The 27319-nt window shown below is 39.0% G+C and overlaps 1 protein-coding gene across 16 annotated transcripts in view; it reads right to left on the bottom strand.

Annotated features, from left to right (window-relative positions):
• Window positions 1-342: 342 nt before the first annotated feature.
• The window catches only part of LOC117564871 (protein sidekick), a 140633-nt gene continuing 113656 nt past the window's right edge, over window positions 343-27319 (bottom strand). For 4 of the 16 annotated variants that reach the window (XM_052008561.1, XM_052008529.1, XM_052008496.1 and 1 more), the window contains exons 6-17: window positions 26805-26932; window positions 26270-26461; window positions 14590-14709; window positions 14155-14310; window positions 9516-9944; window positions 8221-8418; window positions 3930-7169; window positions 3580-3858; window positions 3372-3395; window positions 2448-2768; window positions 2043-2377; window positions 343-1977 (exon numbers count right to left, since the gene is read on the bottom strand). In XM_052008561.1, the coding sequence (XP_051864521.1) occupies window positions 1735-1977; window positions 2043-2377; window positions 2448-2768; window positions 3372-3395; window positions 3580-3858; window positions 3930-7169; window positions 8221-8418; window positions 9516-9944; window positions 14155-14310; window positions 14590-14709; window positions 26270-26461; window positions 26805-26932 (5665 nt within the window). In that variant the 3' untranslated portion in view covers window positions 343-1734. Of the gene's footprint in view, window positions 1978-2042; window positions 2378-2447; window positions 2769-3371; window positions 3396-3579; window positions 3859-3929; window positions 7170-7323; window positions 7367-8220; window positions 8419-9515; window positions 9945-14154; window positions 14311-14589; window positions 14710-26269; window positions 26462-26804; window positions 26933-27319 lie in introns of those variants that run through there. The other 12 variants (XM_052008618.1, XM_052008572.1, XM_052008637.1 and 9 more) reach the window with 12 other exon arrangements.

Genomic DNA, 27319 nt, shown 5'->3' with positions numbered 1-27319 from the left:
TTTAAGTTATATAGATATAGATATACATATACAAATACACACATAGTTTATAAACTGTAGCTTAGACATAAATGTACATTTACGTTCTCTCTTTCTCTCTCTCTCTAAATATATATATGTACTATATATTCTGCATTTTTAGAGTTTAACAATTAAAACGAATTCACTTAACTATGCTTAGTTTTGCGCGCACACATTTGAATGCCAATGACCCCCCCGCAAAAGTCGACGTATACGCAATATGTATATTTGAAACATGCATATACATACACATATATGAATATACATCAATTGTATCGTACTTAATGCTACACTTCATCAATTTGTGAGAGAGGGCACAAAAAAAAGTATGTTTATATTTCGTATCGTGTGGTGTCGTGGTATTTTTTTTACTTGGTTTGTGTTTTGTTTTCCTTTTTTTTTTTTGTTTGTATTTTGTTTTGTGTGTGTTGCAATTGTCAGCTTATGTGCTACGAATTGCATTAATATGGCCTATACTTATACATTTAGAAAAGAACAAGCACATGTATTTTTCACCTACGTATCTCGAATACATGAAAAGCTTTTCATTAAAAAAAAAAACACATCGTAATCATCACCATTGTTGTGATCGCATCTTTGAGCTGCCTGATCAGTGTCTCTCTCTCTGTCTCTGTCTGTCTGTCTCAAGCTCTCTCTTCGAACATCGTTTTTCTTTTGTTTGTTTGCTTAGTGGATATGCTAATTGTTTTCATCAGTTGTTCATCTGGTCTACTCTTATGTCATCGTTTATTTTGTCTACTCTTTGTTCGGTTTACTGTTTTGCTCTTTGCTTTTTGTTTTTTGCGTTCGACAACTGTTTGCAACTGATTGCATCAGTTGCACAGTTGCACACACACACACATACATACAGCTTCGTCTTCGCGTATTTCAAATTTCATCAAATTCATTTTATAAATTAAATGCGAAGGCAACGCGAGAACTAACTCAAATGAAATACATATTATTAGCGTTGTTGTCCATCTTGCGAGTATCGTCGTCTCTCATCAAATATTTGTTATTTTTTTGATATATTAAATATAATGAGATTGCGCGCAAGGCTAAACCGGGCAGGGGACGGGACGAAATCCTATTCACATTCACACACTCATTCTCAGTCACTTTACAATCACACATTAAAAAAAAAAAAACTCAATCAGCAAAAATTTACGTATCACAAGTTTTTGCTCTCGATAAATGCCAGTTACGAGCTAAGTAGTATTTTTTAGTATTAAAAGGTTATAGTTTGCAGTGGGCGTGTGACAGACAACGGACGTACGTAGGATCCATAAACAAAATAAGTTAATTAATGTATACTCATAAAAAAAAAAAAATGTTGTACGTATGTGGATAATAATAATTCTAGGCTGGGTTGGGTCAGGTCAGTGGAACATTTAGGAAATTAAATGCTGTTCTTTAAAAATCTCAGATCTCTCGTCCTAGAAACTATAAATTAGATGGTACAGATACGAGCTACTATAACTATAAATTGTCCATATAGCAGCGCACCAGCAACAGTCAAACATGCGTCATACACAGACACTCAATAACGGATGAGAATCGTGGAGAACCGGGTGGAGATATTGGGCGTGAGATTCACTCTCTCTCTCTCTCATAGTCTCTTTTGTTTTGTCTCTTTCTCTGTTGTTAGACGAAAGTCTCTCTGATGACGGTGCTGCTGCTACTGTTGCTTAGATCTTAGAACTCGGTTGATTGTCAGACAAATGAGGAGAAGCCGGGCAGTGGCGCCCTCGATCTGGCCATATTATTGACAATAATCTGGCCACCATTGAGGCTCATCACTGCGCTGCCCTCTGGCTCGGAGTCCGTGTAGCTGGAATAGTTGCGAACCGGCTTTGTCTTCTTCCACGACTGACGCAGCGAATCATTTACATTCGCATAATGATTCACAAATGAATGCGGATCGCTGCGCACGCTCTCGTTCTCGCTCTCCGAGTGCTGTTAATAAACAAGAAGATTAACTTTAGTTTGTCAGCATTATATTATCATTGAGTTGAACTTACCTGCGATGCCTCGGAGCTGCTCACTTCGGATGGTTTCTCGGTCACGCTGCTGTCATCGGGATTCTCGTCGTAGCACTTCAGACTCTCCTCATCACTGTGATAGGCCACGGAGGCGGGCGAGGGACGCGGTGGACTCTTGCCCAGCTGGACATTCGTGGGCGGACGATTGGTTGACTTGCGACCCAGTGTGCCCAACGTCCCGCTGCGCAATGTGCCCACGCTGTTCAGTGTGCCCGTGCCGACGCCATGACGTGATCGATACAATTCCAAGGCCAGTTCCTGGCGCTCATCAATCGACATGGCCATTGACTCCTCCAGCGTTTTCTGTGCCTCCTCTGCAAGAGAATGATATGTACAACTATTGTTAGTTTCCGCGTAATTTTAGCGTTCATCATCAATACTCACGTTTGTACTTGTAGCTCTTGCTCTTCACACAGAGCACTGCGATGACCATGACAATGATGACGATCGATGTGGCAGCCAGCGAGACCATGAACCACGTCTGCCTGTAGAAGGGCTTGTGCTGCAGATAGCCATACTCCATGTGCAGCTTCGATGGCGTCAGTATCGAGTCCTTCGAGTACACGGGAAACGAGATGCCATATTGATTATAGGCGATCACTCGGAATGTGTAAGCTGTCGATGGCATAAGGATGTGGTAGCTGACCGTAAAGTCCTGCATGGTTCCTTTCTTTGTCTGCTCGATCTTCGTCCAGCGTGAATCGTCTGTGAAGCGATGCGAATTGTGATTAGATTAAGTGTTTAGTATTCTTAACTCTATAATTTCAGCTATTCTGTTAGCCTATTTGTAGCTCTTAAGTAAACATTTCGTATCTTTTTAAATGACCGAATAAAGGTAATGCAGTTATGCGATATTAGTTTAAGAATATTTATAAAGCTTATAATATTAATGAGTTAATCAACGAAACTAATTAAAAAACCTTGATATGTATGATCAAGACTTAAGTGAACTATTTAGTTTCATATATTACTAGTTGTGATCAACTTATCAATAAAGCTCAAGTTGAAAACGTGGTTAATATATTTATACTGTAAAAACTAATCGAAAAAGTAGTATCTTTAAAGAATTATATAGCGTTTAATAAATTATCATTTCATGCAACAAATAAATTGTGCTTAAATTTTAAACATGCTAGTTCTACTAGCTCGTCTCTAGTTTCAAAGAGAGTTAAAGTTATCTCATTCTAGTTTTCTAAATCTCTTATTAGCAAATTACTTTATAGAAGATTAGATTGCTTTTATGTTAAGTTATAGTAAGTAGAATAACTTAAGAGTACAACTTAGCAACTGCGATTGCGTAATACTTACACACAAATGAAGGTTCTCCTTTTTCTACGCAAGCAGTATAGATATAGATGTTATAATTTAAATTTGGAACCAGATCACCAAAGTAAGGAAGTAATTCAAAAGTAGCATATAAATCAAAAGAGAAATCAAGATGTAGAGAAAACCGATACCAAAAAACAAAACATACTCTAAGTAGTTTACTAAATATATCATGTTGAGATGAACTTACCGCGCTTCTTCGCTTCGATTAGATAGCCAACAATGGGACCACGACCTGAGGGACCATTGATCCAATGCATCTCTACGCTGGACAAAGTTTTGCTCAATATGAGATCGCGTGGCGCAACCGGTGAGCCTTCTTGGGGTCCTGTGGTCACATTCTCGCTGACAGCGGGACCATAGTCGATGGTCTGGGCGCGCACAGTGAAGGTGTAGGTGACCTCCTCCTCAAGGTTCTGTACACGCAACGTGGTGTTGGATACCTTCTGTTTGACCTGCTTGCTGAACTCTGTGAGCGAAGAGACAATTATAAAATAGGATTAGTAAAAGCAATTCCCCGTAGACTCTTAAGACACTTACTTTCATTTTCCTCGGTAGTCTCATAGGTCACCAGATAGCCAAGTATTTCACCATTGAGGAACTTGGGTGGATCCCAGCTAACTTCGAGGCTCTGCATCGTAATGTCTGAGAAACGGAGATTAAGCGGCGCACTTGGCACGCCCTGGAGCGTCTTGATTGTCACGGGAGCTGAGCGTGGTCCATCACCGGCGGGATTAAAGGCCAACAGCTGTATGCGATACTCGGTGTATTTGTCTAAGAAGACAAGACTATGCGATGTTGCCGTGGCGGACACAACTTCGATCTCCTCCTCCCATTTGCGTCCCACTTCGAGTGCTTGCGGTGAATACGTGACCAGGTAGAAGATCTTGTAGCCCAGAATATCGCCATTCTGCATGCTCTGCTTTGGTGGCTTCCAGCGCAGACGCACCTCAGTGCTCGAAATGGGAGCTGCGTCGACGGCACGCGGTTCTCCCGTTGGCACCGCTTCGCCCACATACACAGCCGCTGGAGGCGTGGCTGGGCCAGGTCCTTGCGAATTGAAGGGCAGCACAACAATCTCATAGTTGCGATCCTGCTGCAGATCAGAGAGCACTACACTATTTACATTTATGCCCATCACATCTGTCTTGGGTGTCGACTGCAGTGCGGTGGGGAAGTCCGACAGTTGTTGGTATAAAATGCGATATCCTCCAGTAGCCGCATCGCCATTCCACATGCCTGTCTCCAGGGCATTCCAGTGCACGCGCACCGAAGTTGTTGTGATAGGAACCACCTTCAATCCTCCCACACCCACAGCGGGTGCCGCGGGCAAGGTGCGCACTAAGATGCTCTCGCGGCTGAATGGCGACGGACCCAGATCGTTGGTGGCCTGTATGCGGAATTGATACGTTGTGTGCGGACGCAGTCCCAGCGCTGTGTACGAGCTGAGCGCGGGATCAACGCGTTCGGGCAATGGTTGCCAGGGACCCTCGTTTTCGCGCATCTGGACGGTGTAATAGCGTAGAGGGGCGAAGCCATCGCGTCCTGGGGTCCAGCTGAATGTGATCTGATTCGCTTGGATCTGACTGCGCGACACCTGTGGCTCTGATGGCGCCTGTGGACGATCGCGATTGTTTGTCGTGTACACAAGCACAGTTGCCGTCTTACCCCAACCGAGGAGTGTCTGAGCTGTCACACTGAAACTGTAGTAGCGTTCGGGTAGCAGATTTGTGGCCCGGAACGTGCGATCCGAGGCTGCTAATTCACGACTATAGTTGAGATTGGAGCTGCCGTTCAGGGTGTAGGTCACTTGATAATGGCGAATTTCGCCATTGGGATCCTCGGGCTGATCCCAAATGATGCGTGCCATCGAGAACGTCACATCCGGAAAGCGGACATTCGACGGTGCTCCTGGGGTGTCCTCAAAGGTCTGTACACGTATCGGAGGGGTGCTCAGGGCGCCATCGCCTAGGCGTGTGTAGGCCAAGACCTGAACGTGATAGACAACGAATTTCTTGAGCTCGGTGAGTGTGGTGGTGAAGGAACTGTTGTTCGGTATGGTTTTATGCAGCACAGGCGCTGTGCTCGGTCGATCGGTGGCCGCATAGAACACCTTGAAGCCATCGATTTGTCCGTTGCGATGCTGTCGCGGCACATCACCCCATCGCACCACGACCGTGGTCGATGATGTGGCATTCGCCTGCACATCCAACGGACCGTAACTAGGGGTTGCCTCACGAGTGCGCTCCTCGGCCGGATTGCTGGCACGCGAGCAGCCGACATCGTTGCAGGCAAACATCAGCACCTCATATACCGTCCATTCTTCCAGGGCCTCAAGCACATGCGAATTGGCAGTGTGATCCTCGATGAAGACGTTGCGCGGTGCACTCTTCACAGCGCCCGCCATCTTGTCCATCTGGCGATAGCTGATGTTGTATCCTCGGGGATTGCCGAACCATTCCGTCTGTTGCAAGGGAATCCAACGCACACGCAACTGTTGAGCACTCATCGCACGCACCGTGACATTGAAGGGTGCGTGCATGGGACGCGCTTGAATGGTCTGAAAGTCCTTGGTGGCCTCCGAGGGTCGAGAGCTGCCCACCACATTGGTGGCACTCAACCTCAAGCGATACTGTGTGAAGGGCATCAGACCAGTTACCGTCAGGGTCTCAGCATCCGGATCACTAATCTCACAAATTGTGAACCAGGTCATGTTGCGTGCCGTCTGCGCTTCAACCTTCCATTTGGTGATGCTCGAGTTGCCGTCAAAGCCGGGCGTAAACTGCAACACCACTGAGAACGCCTCGATGTTGGACAACGCCAGACTGGTGGGGGCATGTGGCAGCACAGGTTCGACGCCCGATTGTATGGTTGCCGCTTTGGGAGCACCGCTGCCCATGCGTGTCCAGGCAAATATCTCGAAGGCATAGTGTGTGGTCGCCTGCAGCTGATTCACCGTCAGCTGTGTGTCCTCTGCGGTCAGGTTGACAGTCTTCATGGTCTCGGGACGATCGCGCACCTGATAGTGCACCGTATAGCCGGTGAGCAGACCGTTCACATGCCGAGGTGGTGCCCAGAGTACGGTCACCGATCGATCGGAGACATCGTCGAAGCGCAGTGCGGTTATTTCGTCGGGCACATCCTCTTTGGTCATCACGCGCACCATTTGACTGGCGACGCCATCTCCGGGATCCGTAAAGCACAGCACACTGATGTTGTACTCGGCAAACTTCTCCAGCCCATTCAGCACGGTTGTCTGCTCGGCCAGCGGATCAATGAGACTGGGTGGCACGGTCATCATGCGTTTCTCCACGTTACGATACTCGCCATCGATTTGGAACTGTTGCCACGCTTGCAGTTTGTATCCCTGATTGATGCCATTGATCTGTTGCGGATTTGGCGGTGTCCAGCTGATCTGCACCGCTGTCGAGTTCAGGGCGAGAACACGCACATTGGTGGGCGGTGCTTCTGGCACGCCCTCTTTGGTCTTGATCTTCGAGCCCTCGGTGTAAATACCCACGCCCATGTTGTTGTAGGCTGCGATCTGGACGATGTAATCCTTCCATGTGATCAGCTCCTGTATGAGGAAATTGCGTTGCGCCTCGTTGGTGATGTTTTGATACGACCATGGCACATTGTTGTAACCAAATAGACGATAGCGCAAAATGTAGCCAAGTATTTGGCCATTGCGATGCTCTTCTAGCGGAGGTTGCCATTGCGTAATGATCTCCGACATTGATCGCGCGGAACCAACAAATCCAACTGGCGGTCCCGAGGGGGCTAAGCAATGGGATTAAGGTATTCATTATTAATATTATAAATCCAAGGAGGCATTTTCATTTGGTGCACTTTTTTGGTGGCAAATTTACTTTACAGAAAAGATTAAGATAGATAGGATTTCTGTGATCTTTTTTATCGTTTTTAGGTTATATACCTCGGTGTAGTGGAAACTCTACGCGCATTAATTTGTTCATCAAAAGCGGGAGAGAACGACGACGATGCAGTTTATGACGACAACGATAGCAATTAGCAATTAGAAGTACAATATACATAGATATATATATAGTAGGATTATATAGCATTAGTTTCAATGTACTCGTTTTTCAAATATACAAAAGCGGTGGCAACGCATGCACTCGACAACCCTGACAACAGGCATCGAGGCACACGTTGCAAAAACAAAACACAAAACGGACAATGTAAATACAAACAATCGAAAACTATTTATAATCGTACAGAATCGGAATAATAATGAGTAATTCAAGTAATGCCGTGGATAGTCAAAGAAGCTGATCAGTTATTAAGCAGTCTTTAACATAAGTTTACTCGTCAATCAAGTAATAATATCAATAAGATATACTGATCAATACATATAAATATTCTTAGTAATAATCCGTAACTGATCATTAATAAGCATGACTGATAATTAATTGATAAGTAAAACTAACAAATTTATTGTAGAGTCTGTCAATCAATCAGTTATGAAGTTAATTAACCAACATATTAAAAATTATTACGATATACTGACCAATATAAAATAATATAGTCAGTATTATTGAAGTCATCATTTTGATTGATAATTAAGGCTGTAAACCTTTTCAATCATTAAATCAACTGTTCTCCTCAACGTATCTTTGGCATTACAAGACTATCTACAATTCAAAAGAGCTATTGTCAAATAACTCTTCTAAGAAATAGTATAATAACTAAACAACACAAGATATAAAACTGAAGTTGAACAAAAAAACATCTAGTATTCAAGACAGGGGCACAGTACGAGTCCTGTTTGCCTGTGTTAACATAATATTAGGTCAGAATGTTGAATACTCACCTTCTTGGGGCAACTCGACGACGTTACTTGGCTCAGATGGCGATCCCTCGCCAACACGATTGACGGCGCTCACCCGAAACTGATAAACGGTGGCAGCCTTCAGGTTTTCGAGGAGGATCCAACGTTGATCGGCGGAAACGTTGCTCAGTTCGGTGATCCAATTGAGCATCGGATCGGGAACTGGACCTAAGAATTTTTCTGTCATGTTAATGTGTTGAAAATCGCAGTAGATAGAGAGAGTGAGAGAGAGAGAGCGAGTGGCGATAGTGAGGTAGTTAGCATGTGTGAGCGGGTGTGGTGAATTGTGATGAAAGAGGTGAGAGTGAAGTGTTGTTGAATGTGTTTATTTACAATACGTGTCCAGTGTTGTAAAGTGTGGCAAAGTTAATGTGCGAAATAAGTGAATGAAAGTAAAATAATAAATACAAAATGAAATTAGTAATCAACAAAGTTTACAAAATACAAAAAATACATTAATTAATATATGTATATTATATTTATAAGAGTATATACGATGTTATTATTATTATTATTAAATTATGAATATTCGTTACATGTTTCAGGTCACATAAGTTGTTTTGTCGCAGTTATTGAGATCATTATTATAAGAAAAAATAGCAAAAGTAGAATCAGAAAGTAGAAGAAAAAATTGAGAAAAAAATAAACAAACAAATGTATCAAAAATTATTGTTGATTTGATTGTTTTATATATTATTTTTCGTTATTTAATAAAACTTGTAGAGTTGCTCTAATTTGGTAATATAAAATGATTCAGAGAAACACTGCAAAGCCTTTTTTTCAGTTCGGTATTGATTTCCTCAATTTTTGTATTTCTTTTTCGAGTCTTTAAAAATTGGTTCCGTTTTCAGTTGCGTTGTAAACGGAACTCGGAATGTTTAATTGATTTTGTCTGCTGTTTTTCTGTTTTGCCGTGACTTTATGTTCAGTTTGTAGTTTGTTGTTTGGTCTGATGTGCTCAACATGTTTACAAATTATGCACAAAGAGACAGACAGAGAGCGAGGAGAGAGAGAGAGAGTGTGACTGATTGCGCCACCAGGTGGCCAACAATCTGTCCATCCGTCTGTCCGTCTGTCTGGTTGTCTCTTTGCGTATGATAAATCAAAAATCCAATACCGCATAATCCAATCGCATTGAAACCCCAAAACCCAACAACTACGATACGATACCGATACCGATGCGTTACGTTAACGCCTAACCCAGATATCGAGTGAAAATAATAACAAATAAAAAATGGTGAGACGGGTAGGGAACAAAAACAACAATAAACACTTACCCACAGCGGAGACCTCGCGTCGCTGGATAATAAATTTGGATATTGGACTGTTGCCATCGAATCCGGGTGTCCAGGACACATTGATGCTGCGCTGCTGCGGCTCAGCGAGACGCTCCACCTTCACATTGCTGGGCGGAAACGGCAACTCAATGACGCTGAGGCGCGATGAGCGCGTCTCATTGCCACCAGGCGAGGTGACCACACACGCATAGCTGCCCACATCGCTGGCCCGCACCGCCTGTATCTCCAGCTGGCCATCGGCCTGCACGCCAATCCTCTGCGAGTTGCTGATGGGCGCCATCTGACCCTCGCGATACCAGTCGATATTATATGGCACACTCGGGTCACTGGACACCTTGCACTGCAGCGTTGCGGTCAGGCCAAGCAATACCGTTGTGTCCACCGGCGGTTGTATGATTTGTGTCCGAACTGCATCCAGAAAGAAGAGAGACGAAAGAGACAGAAAGAGAGAGAGAGAGAAAGAGAGAGCGTTAAAGAGCTGTACAGATTAAAAGCGACACATTTGCCAGTGACACTGCCTACGGGGCCAACAAGAAAAACAACATGAGGGACACTGGACACGGGACACGGGACACGAGTCCCGCATGACGTGTAGGAAATTAAGTTTTAAAGCCTCACACACACATACACACACACACATTCAGTTGTCGCTGTTGTGTGTGCAAATATGCATTATATTCTCTTTTTTTTTTAACATGTTCCCATTTAAAAAAGACTTGACACAAAAGGGTATCACAATTGTGCGGAGCAGCAGAACACTCAATCATAATAGAATTCTAGGCACAATTGTCTGATACTCTCTTATATAAAAGAATTCTAGGAAAACATTTTCTGATACTCTCTGATATAATGGGATTCTAGGCAAAGTTGTTTGTCCGTTAAGCAACACTTGAGCTCCTGATAAGTTGCTTGAATCAATCTATTTCAAAGTTAAGTTGATAGATTAACTCAAGCATTACAACATTTCGAAGACAACTAAAGTAAGAAAGAATTTTAAATTAATAAAAGTAATTTGCCTATCAAGACTCTTTTTCTTTTTACTTTTCGAGATTTGTCAAACTAAGTTTGCTCACATTAATGAAAAATAAAAACAAAATATATTCCAGAGTACAATAGAGTTTTAAAAAGTTTGCAGCTCTGTCTAAGCCTAAATTCTTGTAAAGAATATTAGGAATAAGAAATTATATAAGTAAGAATAAAATAAGATCTGTCTTGATTTTATTTACTAGTTTTCAAGTAAAATAATACAGCTCACTGAGGCGAAGGCTCCAGCAGCCAGCGCTCTCTTTTTTGTAAATAAATCTTAGTATTTAATACTTGATTTAATATACTAAATAAATATAGTTCACTATAGCTGGCAAAATTAATAAATAAAATCATATAGCAACTTGAAAGCATTGCAGAGCTGAGCTTATTTAAGATATGTTCATATGGTGAATACTAAGAATAAAACAAAAATCAACAAATCTCTATAAGATCTTCTAACATTGATGAATAAATGACAATCAATTTAAAATAAAATATTTCTCCTTCTCAATCAATTGTCTTTATGAAATAGGTAATTTAAATGAAAATAATAAGTGAGAGTCTTGTCATCGAATAAATTATTTTTAAAAACTAACGACTTTTTAAATGTCTAGCCTGAAGGCCTTAGTCGCTCTAGCAATAAGGAAATGCATTCGTAATATCAATAAAATCACATAATAATAATTAATAATATTAAATGAAATCATGCTTTAAATGAAAAACAAAACATATAAATAATAAAATGCTCTTAGGCTATTCTAAAAACTTCACAAATACCATTTTACTCGCAGCAAGCTGAGTCGTTTTTGGTATAAAGGGTAACTTGTAGACACGCATACCCCACTGCAGGACACTCTGTGTGTGTGTGTGTGTGTGAGAGTGTGCTGTTATTCTATAGACTCGTTTTCGGTGGATTTTCAGTCACTTGGCCGCGCCATGCATCAAAAGTTCAACGCGCTCGACCAGACTTTGTTGGCCAGTCTCGCAGTCGCAGTCGGCGTCGGCGTCGTCGTCGCAGTCGAGGTCCAACACTGCACCCCTTTCCCTTAACCCCCCTCTCCATCCATCTGCAATGGCTTTGAGTGTGTTTCGTGGGCATCATGTTAAGCTTTGGGCTTGTTGGTTGCGCGTTTGCTGAATGCAGCCTCGTTTGCATATAGTGTGCACATATTTTTGATTACCTTTCTCTTGCGTCGCGTTTTATGCAGCACACAAAACCGAAAAACAGAATAGCCAACACAGACACACACACATGGACACAGAAATGGCTGTAAGAGGCAACAACACTAAATGCGCCGCTTTTGCCAATTAGCCAACAATGAAGGACCTTTTAAGCGTGCCCCATTCACAAAATTAATAAAAAAATGAAAAAATCAAAAATGCAATAAAAAGAAAGCGAGCAAAAAATATGTAAATTGAAATACCATTCGGAGTCGTTATCAATATTAATCTGGTTTGCTGGCATTTTAATTTGAGCTGATTTGATGCATTGCAAGTTCATTTTGGTCATCATGTTGCTGCTGCAATATTGTGTGCGGGGGCACAGTTGCAGTGGCATGTTGCACACTGCCAGTGGCTGACTGTGCGCATTTGTGGTTGTGCCACAGCATTAACAACAACAACAACGGTAACGGCAACAGCAACTTCAACTTCATTATCAGTGGCATAATCATTGTCATTTCCATTGCCATTATCATTGCTGTTGGCATTATTATTGTTGTCGCTGTCGTTGTGGCTCTTGGCATTTTGTCATATGACATTGTTGCGGCTTTATTGTGTGTGTATGTGTGAATGTGTTTGTGTGCGTTTATGTGTGAGTCGCACATATGTGAAAAATGGGAATAAACTCGTTTACCTAATGGCACTTTTTACCATCTTACTCCTCCATCTTACTTTAAGAACATTTTGGAAATAAGCAAAAACTAACTTGCGAAAGTAATAAATATTACAATCATGCAGAGTCTGCTCGACTTGCAGATGCCCTGCACATGAAATACTCTTTCTTAAAGTTACCTCAGTCAATTGCATGAATAGTATTAAATCTGATTAATTATTGATAGTATTAGAAGGCATTTCAAATGTCTCAGTCAATCAAAGAAAAGGTAAAGTGAGTTACGGGGGGGAGCAAATTAATTAGCTCAACACAATTAAAAATAATTGTCAATTAAGTGGCCCTTAATCGGTTTCGAATCTAGCAAATTGTCATGAATAAACAAATATGCACACAGCTGAGAAAAGAGTGCGGACGGAGGGGGAAAGGGGAAGAGATGGAAAGTATGCTTTAGAGTCGAGTGTCAACATCTCTCTTAATTATGCGCTGCTCTTTGAACATCAATATGTTATATATATATATAGTGTTATATATAGCATATGTGTGCATATTCTCAACTAATTTGATGGAGCATCAAATTAATTAATTATAGTAGTAAACAAAAGAAGATTACTTTCTAGTTGTGTTTTGCTCTTTGATAATTTAGGTCAAGAGAAGTTGCAGCCAACAGCTGTTAAAATTCTCACCTACGTCATTCTTATACCAAGTAATCATAAAGTGGAAGCGTTTTATAAGTCTACGATATTTTAGAACTTATACAGAAATTTAGCAGAAAATGACAATCTTAATGTATATTTTGAACTTAATAATATATCGTTATACCAAATATACAGTTTGGTATATTCCTGAAATGTGTGTTGTCTAATGGTATATTATAATACCAAATAGACATTTCGGAATATAGAATATTTTCAATTTAGTGGTACATCGTTATACCAAGTATATATTATAGTATATTTCATTATTTTAATATATGACATATTGACATAACCAACTTTACATAGACTTTTGGTATTTTTTTACTCTATGGTATATTTTCAATTTAATGGTATATCTTTATACCAAATATACTTTATGGTATATATTTCAGTATTTCGACATTTTGTATATCTTTAAACCAACTATACATTATATTATGGAATATGCTATTTTTGCCCTAATTCATTCCCATACAGTTATACCAAATATACAGTTTGGTATATTATATTTGTGTACTTTTGGGAATATTAATTCAGTAGATTTTCGATTTTCGCTTCTATTAAAATTGTGTATCAGATATCTCAAAAGCTGAGTACACTCGACTGTAGATATGCAACTTGTTTTTTATTTTATTTATTTATCGCTACAAGTATAAGAATCCCTAAATATGCTTCCCTTTGGAGTTTGTTAAACTGCTGTTGAACTTTTCTATTTAGCTTCTCTCACTTTCCTACTGTATTTGCTATGCATTTCCCCTTTCGTCCCTGTTTTGTTTGACTTTTAGTTGCATTTATATACTATTTAAATCAATTTGAACAACAGTTGCAACTACTATGTAAGTTTTTTTTTTGTTTTTCTGTGCATGCCCATATCAAGAGTTACGCTGTTAGATGCAACGCGAAGCATTCAACTGTGTGTTGGCCATGTTAACAAGTTTAGTTAAATGGTTTTGCGTCAACTTTTGCGCTGAAAACGATCAAACAAAAAGCGCAAGCTGCGAGGGAGGATGTTAGGGGAAGGGGCGGGGGCGTGGTTGAGGGAGAGAACTAGTGAATTACTTACCCAGAACACCGAGGTAGGCCTCGCCCTTGACCGTGCCCGCCTCGTTGGCACGCACACACATATAGAGACCCGCATCGGAGGAGCGAATGTTCGAGATGAGCAAATCGCCCGATTCGAGGATCTGCACACGACTCGACATCTCAACCAGTTGCGTTTCTACGGTACATTTAGTTGGTTTGGTGGTAGTGTGATTTTAATTCGGGCACATATCCAGAGCAAGCAGTAGTTAGCATTGTTTATATAGGGTTAGATTTTAGAGAGAAAGAGAGAGAGAAGATACAACAACGAGATTAGCTTTGGAGATAATACACAATGGAATCGATAGCTTACAGCTACATGCAGACAAAAAAAAAAGATAATTATGTATGCTTCTACATATATTTTAGTTTCATTTCGTTGCGTGTTATTGTGATTACATATTTATGCACCACTTACCGTTGTAGATCCAGGTAATGTTCGGGTTGGGGGCGCCGACAGCGCGACACGAGATGGTCGCATCCTTGCCATCCAATGCGGTCACATTTTGTGGCGGTTGTTCCATCACTGGTGCGGAGGCTGTGAAAATGTCGAAGTGACCGAAATGTTGTGGGTGAGTATATTTAGTAAATTCAAGTGCCGCAATTCGAGTGTCAAATATGTACTGTGTGCGTGTGTGTGTGTGTGTATTTGCTTATGTATTCAAGAGTCAAAGATAAATAGAGTCTTGTGTATACAATACACATAACACATACACTCTACTCTCTACTCTGTTGTTATGTTTTGCTTTGCTTTGCTTGTTACATTGTGCCATCGACTGTGTCAATATTTGTGTAGGTCTTGGTGTGTGTTTCGGTGTGTTAGTGTGTGTGAGACTGCGCCTAGTTAGGCATGAAAAAGGTGTCGAGAGTCAACGATATCAACTGAGTTATTGTTGTTGCAACAACGTGCAACAATCTTGCAACGCCATCAATTATGCACTACGCTACACTATATGCTACACTATGCAACACTGGCAACGTGCGTACTTGCAACACAATCACAAACACATTTGTGCACATCAATAATTCTACGATACCGAAGACAACATGCGGTGCATCACATTAATTATTCGAGTGAAAGCATTCAAATTGTTTTCATAATATATTTATAAATACTTGCAAGTATTATTTTACATCAATTTTTAGATTTCTACAAACAAAAATATAAAACGACAACGCGATTAACAACAAAATAAACTGATTATTCTACTTTTTATTCCAATAAAAATTCAATGTTATCAAAAAGTGTGTCAGCAAATTAATCTGTTTGTTGAATCGTTTTAATTTGCCAACAAATAAAGTTCTGTGCTCAAAATAACTTCAACAAAATTTCAGCTAAAGCTAATTTAATCGAGCCATTCATTCAGTTGAATACTGTTACAGAAAAAAAAATGAACGATAAAAAAAAAAACATATGCTCTCTTCACACAAAACTAAATTGAATTTGCTGCATGCTAAAAGAGAATTAACTGTGAATTAAATATTCGTTTTGGAGTGAATCGCAAAGTTGAAATGTTTCAATTGCAAATTATCGCCGTCTCTCCCCTGACCATTGTTTAATTTGATTAAAATTCCACGAACCGCGAACAGTTGTCTATTAAATGCAATATTTAGCTAGTTAAACGACAATTAACTACTGCCAACAGAGAGAGAAAGAGAGAAAGAGAGAGGGGGGAAAATGAGTAAGAATGAGTGCGATGTCCATTATTTATTAAGTGGCTCACAGTCCTCCGCCAATATCTTTCGCATTTCTTTGTTTCTCTCTCTCTCTTTCTCTCTTTCTCTTTCTCGCTCTCGTTCACGTTTTTATTTTTCAGTGTTATTGCCAAATACCACGCGGCAGGTAGCCGAGTTGTTGCTGTTGTTGTTGCTGTGGCCGTGGCTCGAACAATCGCAGCAAGAGTAATAATGTAATAATTTCATATGATGAAGCATTCATTTTAACTCCGCTTATGTAAATAAGTGCATAAAATTACAATAAAAATTGCTCTGTGTTTTCTTTTTTCCCCATTAAGATATTAAGTGCTGCCACTGTGTATGTGTGTGTGTGTGTGTGTATCGACTGGGAAACGCATGCTGAAAAGTAGGCAACGAATTTTTGCAGTTGACAAGTAAAATTGTTAAGATATAACGACGAGCTCACAACAGCTCACGGCGGGTGGATGATTAAAAAATATTTATTTAAAGCACATAAATAAGAGTGCCCATAAGCAAGCAGAATGCTCGACGCAAAGTATACCCTTAAAAAAAAGTGTTCTTTACTACATTGCGTATACGTAATATTTGCAGCATGAAATAAAAGCCGCCCAGCTACAGAGTATTTTATTTATTAATGCACATTTGAATAAATTAAACCAACAGTTGATATTAAAAATATAAACAGAAAGAGCGAGAGAGAGAGAGAGAGAGGGAGAGAAAGCTGGTTAACTGTTGAAATGGGGAAAGACTTTTTCTCAAAGAAATGAAATGAAATCTATATTCGCGCAATGCAAGTTGAAAAAGAATTAAATCGACGGCAACTTTAAAGCTGCATTACGATATTAAGTAAATATGTTGAATGCTTCAGAGAGTAAGTCAAATATTTAATCGAATTGCGTTTAATTAAGAGAGATCCTCGACACTTTTTTACACTTTTATTTGCTGAACTCTCTAGATCTTTGGCAACAAAAACTTGTGCCGAGTTTATGTAGAGTAAATAAACACGTAAATCAGGTGATTTTACGCTTTTGCGAGGAGAGTGCAAATAAATCATGAACTTGAACTTTAACTTTAACTTTCACGAAAATGTGAAACTTTGCCCGAAAAGTTAAGGAATGTTCTCTCTCTTCAGCTGGCAGTCAATGATGAATAGTATGGGAACATGATAATGATGCCTTGACATGTGAGAGTCGACTGACTTTAATGCGAATCGTTGGTTGATCGATCAACTAACTAAGGGAATTACCACACAACGTTTTTGTGTCGTTTGCCATAATCGAGGCCAGAGGTCACTGAGTTAATGATGAGTGGAGGTTTCTGTTTTTTTGTGTTAACGTGTTAAAAGTGCTTAAGCGAGTAACACGGCAAAAAGCAACTGGCAAATGGCAAAGGGCATCGCCTCATTTCCCCTTCTCCTTGGGGGTTCTTTTCCTTAGGCGCCTCTCTCGAGTGTGCACGCAAAGAGCGTATTAAAGAAACGTGTGTTACAAGTAAACTTCTTTTTTTTTGGGAGGGAAACTGAGAGAGAGATGAGAAGGATAAGGAGATGCAGAAACTGTGTTGCAATTGTATCGGCTGCGCGTTGCAGACATTAATGCATAAAAGGGGCGATGATAAATTTGTCGTGAATGCCACCACACACACAGACACACACACATACAGAGCACACTGACAATCCTCGAGCGCGATTTATGCGCTGTGCAACGCGGCGTATGCGCAATGTGCCGCTATTGTTGCTGCTGCCGCTGCTGTTCTCCGCCTTGTTGTCGTCTGCGTAATTAATTTCAAGTTGACCCACTAAAGAGTCCACCTCAACTCAAGTTAAAGCCATAATAAAGCGCCTCGCAAGAGGGGAATGGAGAGAATGGCGTGCACCGGCGATAATTGCCATTACGCGATTGTGCCACAGACGAAAGAAGGGAGAGTAGAGAGTAGATGGGGGGCACGAAGTCTTTGCAATTGATGAGAGTACGGCTGCATAACATTTGCATGGAAATTGTACTTCTTTTTCTTTTCTGCCCCAAGTCTTTGCCACGCTCTTTACACAAACTGTGGCAAATCTACGACTCAATTTTACCCCTTCTCCTCTCTCTTTCTCTACCTTAATCGCAGGCCACTTAAATGCTGGAAAAGGCATTATTGCCTGCAAGAGCGACACACAAAAAAAAAAAAAAAGGAAAAGAAACACAACAAAATATAAAAAGAAAAGTAAATAAAATAAACCACTTAAATAAACATCATATTGCAGGCAACAACGAACTCGACTCGATTACCTCACTCGCTCTGCTCTTGTGGAGCGAAAACAATTAACACTCGAGCAAAAGTGGAAAATTTAAAAAGCCAAGAAATTTGCTTTATAATAATTCCCTCAATTTAATGCACCTTAAAAAGTCTTTAACTATAATCTAAATTCCTAAATAGAAAAAATACAGAAAAGTAAAAAAAAAACAAATTTCGAAAAAGAACTTTCAACTCTGAGTTTAAACTGATATTAAAAAATATTGCAAAAAACATATTCCAATAAAGAACTAAATTAATCGAATAACAAATTCAAAAATGCACAGTTTCAATTATTGTTAAAAAAAAATATTGAAAAGGAAATTAATAATGGGAAACAAATTAAGGCAGCTTTTTTATTCAGCAAATTTAGATTCTGAATCCAATTGTTATTAAAATATATAAAAGATATATGAAACCTAAGAATGCAAATCAAAGGAATCCAAGACTGTTTTTGACTCTAGCGAATTCAAAGCAAAACTTCAATTGCTATAAGTAGGAATATGAATTTTGAAAAGAAACTAAATAATGTAAATAAAGCTGATAAATACAGTGAAGTACAACCTGATTTTCCACTTACAACCAGCTCCATATGAACGTACATTTCTGAATTTGAATTGCTTTAAAAAAAAAAACAAATATATACATATATATAATACAATTTAAAAACATAAGAAATTAAATTTCGAAGATGAAGAACATAAAGACATCTATTTGCCCTTAACAAATTCCCCCACTGAATTTCAATTGTCATAAGCAGCAAATTCAATTTTGAAAAGAAACTAAATAAATCTTAATAAAACAAAGAAAGTAAAACAATTCGAAGCTAAGCAAAATGACAGAAAAACGTAGTCAGCTTTATGGCATAGAAGTTGTAAAAGTGAAGTAAACAATTTGAATCCAGTTTAGCGTGAGCTTCTGTCATTTCTTTAAAATAACTTTGGCTCCTTTCCCATTTGCCGTTGAATGATCCTTTTGAGTTTATTGCTTTAATGTCTGTTGTGGCAGCAGCAGCAGCTAGTGGCGGGGAGGAGGAGCGTGGAAAGTTGAGGTTGAGGGTTAAGCTGCCAATCAAACTTGAAGTTAGCCCACAAGATGGCCTGCTTCAAACAGAGTTCAGTTTGGTTCTGAGTCTGAGCTCAATCTGTGTCTTAAGACTTGTGCGCACCATGTGGCGCCACCTGTTGTTGGCAGTCAAGTGAAGAGGAAGCACACACACACATTGAGTGTGTGGGCTAAACGTAAACTGATTGCTCGAGTACATTGAAATGTCTGTCTGTGTGTGTGTGCGTGTGTGTGTGCTTCGGCTGTCAAGTGCCGGAACATGTTGCCACGCCCACCATACTGCCACCGCCCTTCGCCTAGAGCTGTCTAGCTGAGTCTTCATTATTGCAGTATTTATTGTTGGCACTGCACACACACACACACACACACACACATACACATATAGAAACAATACAATGTGAGGCAAGTTAGGCTGGGAGAGAGAATTGCGGCAGGAAGCAGCGATTAAAATCACTTTGCGTTTCGGGGGAAATTACGAAATTATGTTAGTCGAGCAGCAACTCAGGCAACCGGAAAATGCGCAGCCCCAACAACAACAACAAGTACTATAAGTGCGGCAGGTGCAACGCCAAGCTGTGTTCAACTCTGTTGCAAGAAATGAACAAGCGAAATATGCAAAAGTTTGCCAAGAAGGCGGCGCAATTAAAATGCAGACAAGCGCGAGAAAGAAGCTCAGCAGCAGATAGAACCAACAGAGAGAGGAGAAGAGAGGGGGAGGGAAGAAGAGGGGGGAGGGAAAGTGCAAGCAGACAGTCGAGGCGCGAGACTGGAAAATTATTTCAAGCCAGCTGCACAGCATCAGCGCTGCTTACGAGCTAGTTGGCGCCCATCCGTGGCCACTTGCCACTTGTTGCACACACACACACACACACAAATACACAGGGAAAATGTTAAATGAAAAGCTGCGCGTCGAGTGGCCAAATTAAAAAAAAACACACACACACACACAAATAAATGCGTGGGGCGAGAAATATGAAGCGACCTTGAGAATCACGAAGAGAGAGGCGCTCGATAAGTTGAAACGATGAGCTAAAAAAAAAACTTGAGACTGCGAATATAATTTCCAGCTGCAAGATTCTCACACACAAAAGCCAATGATGAGAGTGATGAGAGAAACGCATTAACAAAAAACGTGTAGAAAATTAGCAAAAAAAAAGAAATATGAAGAAAAATGTGTAGTGAAAGTGAAGACGTCAATTTGCAGCGAAGGTCGCACACAAAACTAAAGTTAAGGCCACCGAAAGCGGATTAACTAAAGTCAAAAATAAGCTTGAAGAATTTCAAGAATTCAAGAATATTTTTTATTTTAATGCTGCGAGAGTTTTTCCGCTCTTTAAATGCATCCGAGAGTATTTGCTTTGAAATTGCAATATGAAAAAAATATTAAAATTGAGTGGGGAAAACTAGTTGCGCAAAGCAGCTTATAAATAAATATGAATGTCTTAGAAAAGTTTGAAGATATGAAAATATGAAATTAGAGAATGAACAGTAAAACAAATTTTCGGAAATATTTAGTTGTGAATGTCGTAGAAAAGTTTCAAGACATGAAAATATAACATTTTTAAATGAAATTTGTTGAAATATTTAGTTACATATTATATGTATAGATTTATATTTATATAACGGAATCAATCAACAGCTGAACTGAAAATGTCATACAAAAGTTTGAAGATAAAAATATGAAATTATAAAATGAAATTCTTTTTTGAACAGTCAAATAAAATAGCTGAAATATTTAGTTAGAAATATTTAAAGATACGAAAATATGAAATTAGAAATTGAAATTCTTTTTTGAACAGCAAAAGAAATTTGCTGAACTATTTAGTTATATATTAAAAAGTTGTATTTAATAAGTAACGCAATCAATCAGCAGCTGAGCTTTTTCTAAGCCAGTTAATGCGCTAATATTTGCCTTTAATTAGGAAGAAATTGTCGTTTAAGTTGCTGAATGAATACTTGAATGCGAGACACCACATAAAGTGGCCCCAAAAGGCAAATGGACGCTACAACTAAATGGTGGCAAAGCTGCGATAATAAAGGACACAACAGAAGAGGTCAACGAATGGCTAATAAGCAGAGGACTAGAATGTGGCAGCATTCATTGTGTGGCACATGCAACACAAACACAAACGCTGTTGAATTTGTTGTGTAAGCGCGGCACAATTGAAAAATAAGTCTAAGCCTAGGGCTAAATCCTTGAAAGGGAAATGAGATGAGAGCGAGAGAGAGATAGAGAGAGCGCGGCTCATAAAATGCGTTTGCGTTGCGACGAGACAAACAAATTGACGGAAATTTCGCCATGCACATAAAATGAAATGAGGCGCAACGTCAACAACTACTACACGAAGAAGGAGTCTGCGAAAGTCATTTGCAACAAACAGAGAGAGTGAGGGAGAGGGAGAGACACTCCTCTCTCCCCCTTGCGCTATAAAGTAAGTGAGCTGTGTTCGAGCCAAGCCAAAGTCGCTAAAGTTAACTGGGTAAAGTTTTTCAATAAACCAACGCCCGTTGCCGCAGTAAGAGGACAAAATCTTTTAACTAGTTTAACTCGATGAACTGCAGCAGCTTGTGTCGTGTGAGGAAAGGGGGGAGGAGAGTGAGAGGGGAGTGGGGAGTGCGACGTGCGACGCTGCAGCTAAAGAATAACTCAACTCAACAAATATGCATCGAAATTTCCAATTTACATGGCAAGTGGTCGGACAGCTCAACTGGCAGCGCGTCCACAGATTGTCCATAGCAATATACCAAAAAGGAAAATACTATTCTATACTATATACATTTAAAAATACCAAAAACAGATGGGAGGAACTCGGTTGAGGACAAGCTGACAGCGTTCAACTTTTTTAAAGAGCCATAAAACGCAGCAACAACTTTAACAATAAGTATTTCTGTGTGTCTCGCTTCCCTCTCTCTCACTCTATCTACATACATATATCTGTCTCTGTCTTTATATGTGTATGTGTTTGTCATTTTTGCATAATCATTTGCGTAAAATGTTTTCGAGACAAGTAAATGCAAGAAATTGCGTTCTTCTTCCGTCTGTTCAACTGTCTTTCTATCTAGCTATCTCGCTTTCCCTCTCTGTCTCTCTCCCTCTCTTTCTCTTTACCTCGCAAAGCTTACACAAACAACATGTCGTCAAATATTGAAACGGCCGACGAAATGGAATAGAAAAAGAAAGAAAAAATAAAGTTACCCTGAGCATTGCATAATTGTTTAGTTGTCGTTGTAACTGTCACTCGGCAGCTCAGTAATTTGCAACTTGCAACTAGCAACTGGCAACTTGCAACTGAATAATGCAACACACACACACACAATTTCCAGCTCACCCAACTGCACTTTTGGCCATGCAAAACTCATGAGCTACTTCTCATTGCACGGTTTAATTCATTTTGAGTTGGTGAAAAGCTTGTCAGAAAATGCGAGACATTTTCACTGCTATTAATAACAGGCAAAAACAATTCTCTATTCTTATGAAGATGTATTTTAAATATTGAATTCGTTATACTGTAATTTCATATGTAACTTGGGTTGTGCTGAATTTATGGCTGAAAAGGAATTGAAAGGTTTCCTGCAAAGTAGAAATTTTAGCAAGATCTTTTTAAATTTTGAATACGATAAAAACTGATTTCTTTTTACATAAATACTGATATTAATAGCTAGTGAAGTGAATACAATTCCTGTTCTTTTGAAGGTATTTTAAATATTTAATTTGTTAAACTGTAATTTCATATGAAAAGGTTGTCTTGAATAAAAGAAACAATTTTATAACTTGTGCTGCATTTATGGTTGAAAAAGGAAGAAAAGTTTTCATGCACTGCAAATATATCAGTAAATTTAGATATATATGATATTAATTCCAAACAAAAACAGTTAATTTTTTGGAAGTAATTTAAAGCAATTATTAAATTTATATTTTTGTATTTAAATTTGAAACTTGGTTAATTTGGTGCCGATTTTACGGCTGAAAAGGGAAGGGAACCTTTCAGGCATAGCAGCAGGAAATCTCAGTTGAATCGCTGTAATTTGCGAATTTATTATGCGATGCGATAGAAACTCCATTTATTTCAAGAGATTTCGTTTTTAAATTGTGTTTCTTAACCTTTTACGCATTAAGCGCTGATAAGCATGAAGAAGGAGAGAGGAGGAAAAAAAACAACAACAACAACATCCCTGCAGTGCTCAGATGTTATCTGTTGAGCATTTTTGCAAAGCAAATACGATGCTCGACTAAGCTCATTTTGGGTCGAAGGTCAATTTTTGCATGGTGCTTGAGCAAATTTCCTGCAGGGTTTTCCACAATCCCAAAGACAACATGACAGTCTATGCGGGTGTGTGTGTGTGTGTGTGTCCGTGTTAGTTCCTGGCATGTCCTTCAGCTGTCTTCATTTTCACATTATTAAATTCATTAAAATGCGAAATTGTCCCACAGCAAGTCCAAATATAAAACGAACACACACACAGACACACACACACACACACGAAGAAGTAGGTGTCTCTATGTGGCACAAGTTTGTTGCAGGATGAAGATGAAGTCGTGGCACTTAACGGTACTTGGGTGTCAAGCTTCAAGCTTTCTGCCCACGCAACAGGCAACAGGCAACAGTCTAGGAAAGTCGACAGCCGACAACTGGAAAAGACTTTCAACAATTTCGCTATGAATATGCATGCCACAACGATGTTGCTGCTGCTTCAACTGCTGCTGCTGCCTATGATGATGAGCATAATGACGACAATAATAATAATTATTATTATTATTACTAGAATATGTACTAATAATAACAATAACAATGCATCTTTATGGCAAACTTGAGACCCAGAAAAGAAGACAACAGAAATAGAGAGATAGAGAGAGTGCATCAATTATTTTGAAGCTTGAGGGCAACTTCAACTAATTGACTTTGAATTTTCGCATCTCGCATTTATGACAGTTTAATATTAACAAATTCAAGACAACACAGAGCAGTAAAAGCGAATTCCTTCGCCTTGAAGCATGTTGCACAAAAATCGTTGCGGTATTTATCAACATTTTCAATAGATAAATATTTCGCTTGAATGCCACATTGTCTGTGTGGCATATTTTGAACAAGAGTAAGAAACCTCGAGTGTGATCGACTGTGAAATACCTGCTACATATTTTTAATGAAAGCAAAACAGTGCGGTAATATTTAGTATACCAAATTAATATACCGCAAAAATATGAAAATATACCAAAGGCTTTATTTGGTATATTGATATAGTGCTGCATTCAAAATATACCATAAAGTACACAATATACCATATGATATATATTTGGAATCGTGATATACTACTACATTTAAAATATACCATCAAGTATAAAATATACCAGATGGTATATTTTTTGGTATATTACTGATATATTAATATAACACTGCATTCAAAATATACCATAAAGTACACAATATACCATATGGTATATATTTGGAATAGTGATATACCACAACATTTAAAATATACCATAAACCATAAAATATACCAGATGGTATATTTTTTTGGTATATTACTGATATATTGATATATCGCTGCATTCAAAATATACCATAAAGTACACAATATACCATATGGTAGATATTTGGAATAGTGATATACCACTACATTTAAAATATACCATCAAGTATAAAATATACCAGATGGAATATATTTTTGGAATATTACTGATATATTGATATAACACTGCATTCCTAATATACCATAAAGTACACAATATACCATATGGTATATATTTGGAATCGTGATATACTACTACATTTAAAATATACCATAAACTATAAAATATACCATATGGTATATATTTTTGGTATATTACTAAATTCAAAATATACCATAGACTACTAAAATATACCTGATTTTCAGCCATCTAAGTATTTCCTGTATAACTTCTAAATTTTGTATTTGATCACAACCAAATTTTCAGGAATCATAAATACTGTAGTTATTATAGTGTGTACCAAAAATAAGACAGACAGACAGACAGACATAAATGACTATAACGTATCGGCAGTTGAAGAAATAATAATAATTTATAGAATCGGAGATATTTTCTGCCGCCTTGTATATCAATTTCCTGCAGGCACAAAGTTAGCATGCCCTTCTAACCATTGAATAACGAGTATAAAAATAAAATATGCTACCACACAATACAAATAATTGTACTGCAGTAAAACAATGTTTGTTTGTTGTTCTTTACTGCAATTTAGCCAAGAGTTTTCATCGCTTTTCTTTTGACGCGTCGTCAATTGAATAGAATTTTGTGGCCAAAGATAAATTCCTTGGCATCGCTTGTTAAAATCAACTAAATAATTTGAAAATTGTGTCACTGACAACGAATTTATTTAGCTAATTTCATATTCATATGCAGAGCAATCAATCAATCAGTTTTTCCAAAATAGGTTCAATTTCGAAAAATGACATTGCATAAAAACCAGAAATTAATTAATTAATGAAGAGCAACTCGAAAAAGTTGTGGCATAAAAGTATGCAACAAAATTCCTCGAGTTGCAATTGAGAGCTCAACACAAATGCAAATAGTTTGCAAAGGTGGGTGGTAAATGTTAGTTGCAATTGTTTTTAATGTTTAGTTAAAATATTTAGTTTAATGATGTGTGCGTGTGTGTGCGTGTGTGTGTGTGCTGAACAAACTAAAGTATGATAAATGCGAGCACATAATGAAGCAATGAAAACAAGTCATAAACAGCAACAAATTGCTCGAGTGTGGCAAGTGGCAAGTGGCAAGTTGCCAGTGGGTTGTGGGTGACGAATACTATATCAAGTGAGTGCAGAGTATGAATAACGAGTGCAGTTTCGAATGCCTCTCATGCAAGTCAAGTGCATTGTGCGTGCGGTGGCAAAAACTATTTATGTAATAATAATAATCAACAACAACACTACGAATAATAACAAAAAAGAAAAATAACAAGAAGGTGGAATATTTTAATTGAATAAAAGTGTTGTAGGCGTTATGTAGGTGCATGTTGCATGTGGCAACTAGTTGGTTATACTATGTGCATATTTCTTTGTTTTGAATTTTTTGCCCATACCAAAGCGAAATTCCTTGCGTTTATAGCCCGTGCCCATGCCCTGGCTCGAGCTGCTTCTCGAGCTAGATCCCGTTCCCGATCCCGATCCCATGCCAGCATGCGATGCTCTCACCCGCAAGATGCGCGGTTGCGCCAAACGCTTCACGCGCGGCTTCGACAGCAAAGCAGCTGCCGCATCACTTTTGCTTGCTGCTATTTTTATGTTGAGTTTTTTGATGGATGGGAATTTAATTGGGGGGAAGGAATATGTGTGTGAGACAACAACAAAATGGAAGAGAATTGGGCGAGAGCCGTTTTAGTATCATTTAATGTTAGGCTGGTTTTTATTTTGTGGTTTATGGTTTATGAGATTAGCAGGCGTTTTAGTTATTAGTATTTGTATCTGAAGCATTTTTCACGATTCGCGATGCCAATTGAATGTGTTTAGTTTGCATTTTTCCATGGCATCCACCATCCACATTCACATTCAAATTCACATCTACCACATACGTTAATATATACTAATATAGATTAGATAGTGAAACACTTGACTTACTTTTCACTCGCAGCCAGGTGGAGGCGGACTTCTCGCCAGCCTCGTTGTTCGCCAGGCATTGGAACATTCCCTCATCGTCGAGTGTCAGTTTTTTAATTATCAGCGTATTATCCGCTTGCAGTTCATATCTGTAAAAGTACGATATATAGTACAAAAAATCAAAATACGAAGAAAAGGTGTCATGCAACCAATAATGATTCATCATTAGTGTGGCATCAAGTAATTATCTCCCTTTCTCTTCTTCACATACTAATTGCTTTCGATTTCACATACATATATTCATTTAGTGCATTCATCGCAGTTTGCATATAAATCGAGAGGCTGCTCCACATTTCAATTCAATTCGAGCAGCGAATTAAATGCGGTTTGGAATATTTTCATTTTAGTGCAACAAAAAAACTGCTGTGCAATTTGCAACACTTGAAAGAAAGTGTATTGCACAACTAACTTATTTTCGTATTATGTTGAAGAGTTTTAGAGAGCATGGGAAGACCCCCAATGCATATTTTTGGTTA

Source organism: Drosophila albomicans, chromosome X (assembly GCF_009650485.2).
Source record: "Drosophila albomicans strain 15112-1751.03 chromosome X, ASM965048v2, whole genome shotgun sequence".
Classification (NCBI taxonomy): domain Eukaryota; kingdom Metazoa; phylum Arthropoda; class Insecta; order Diptera; family Drosophilidae; genus Drosophila; species Drosophila albomicans.
This window is presented reverse-complemented; position numbering and strand designations above follow the sequence as displayed.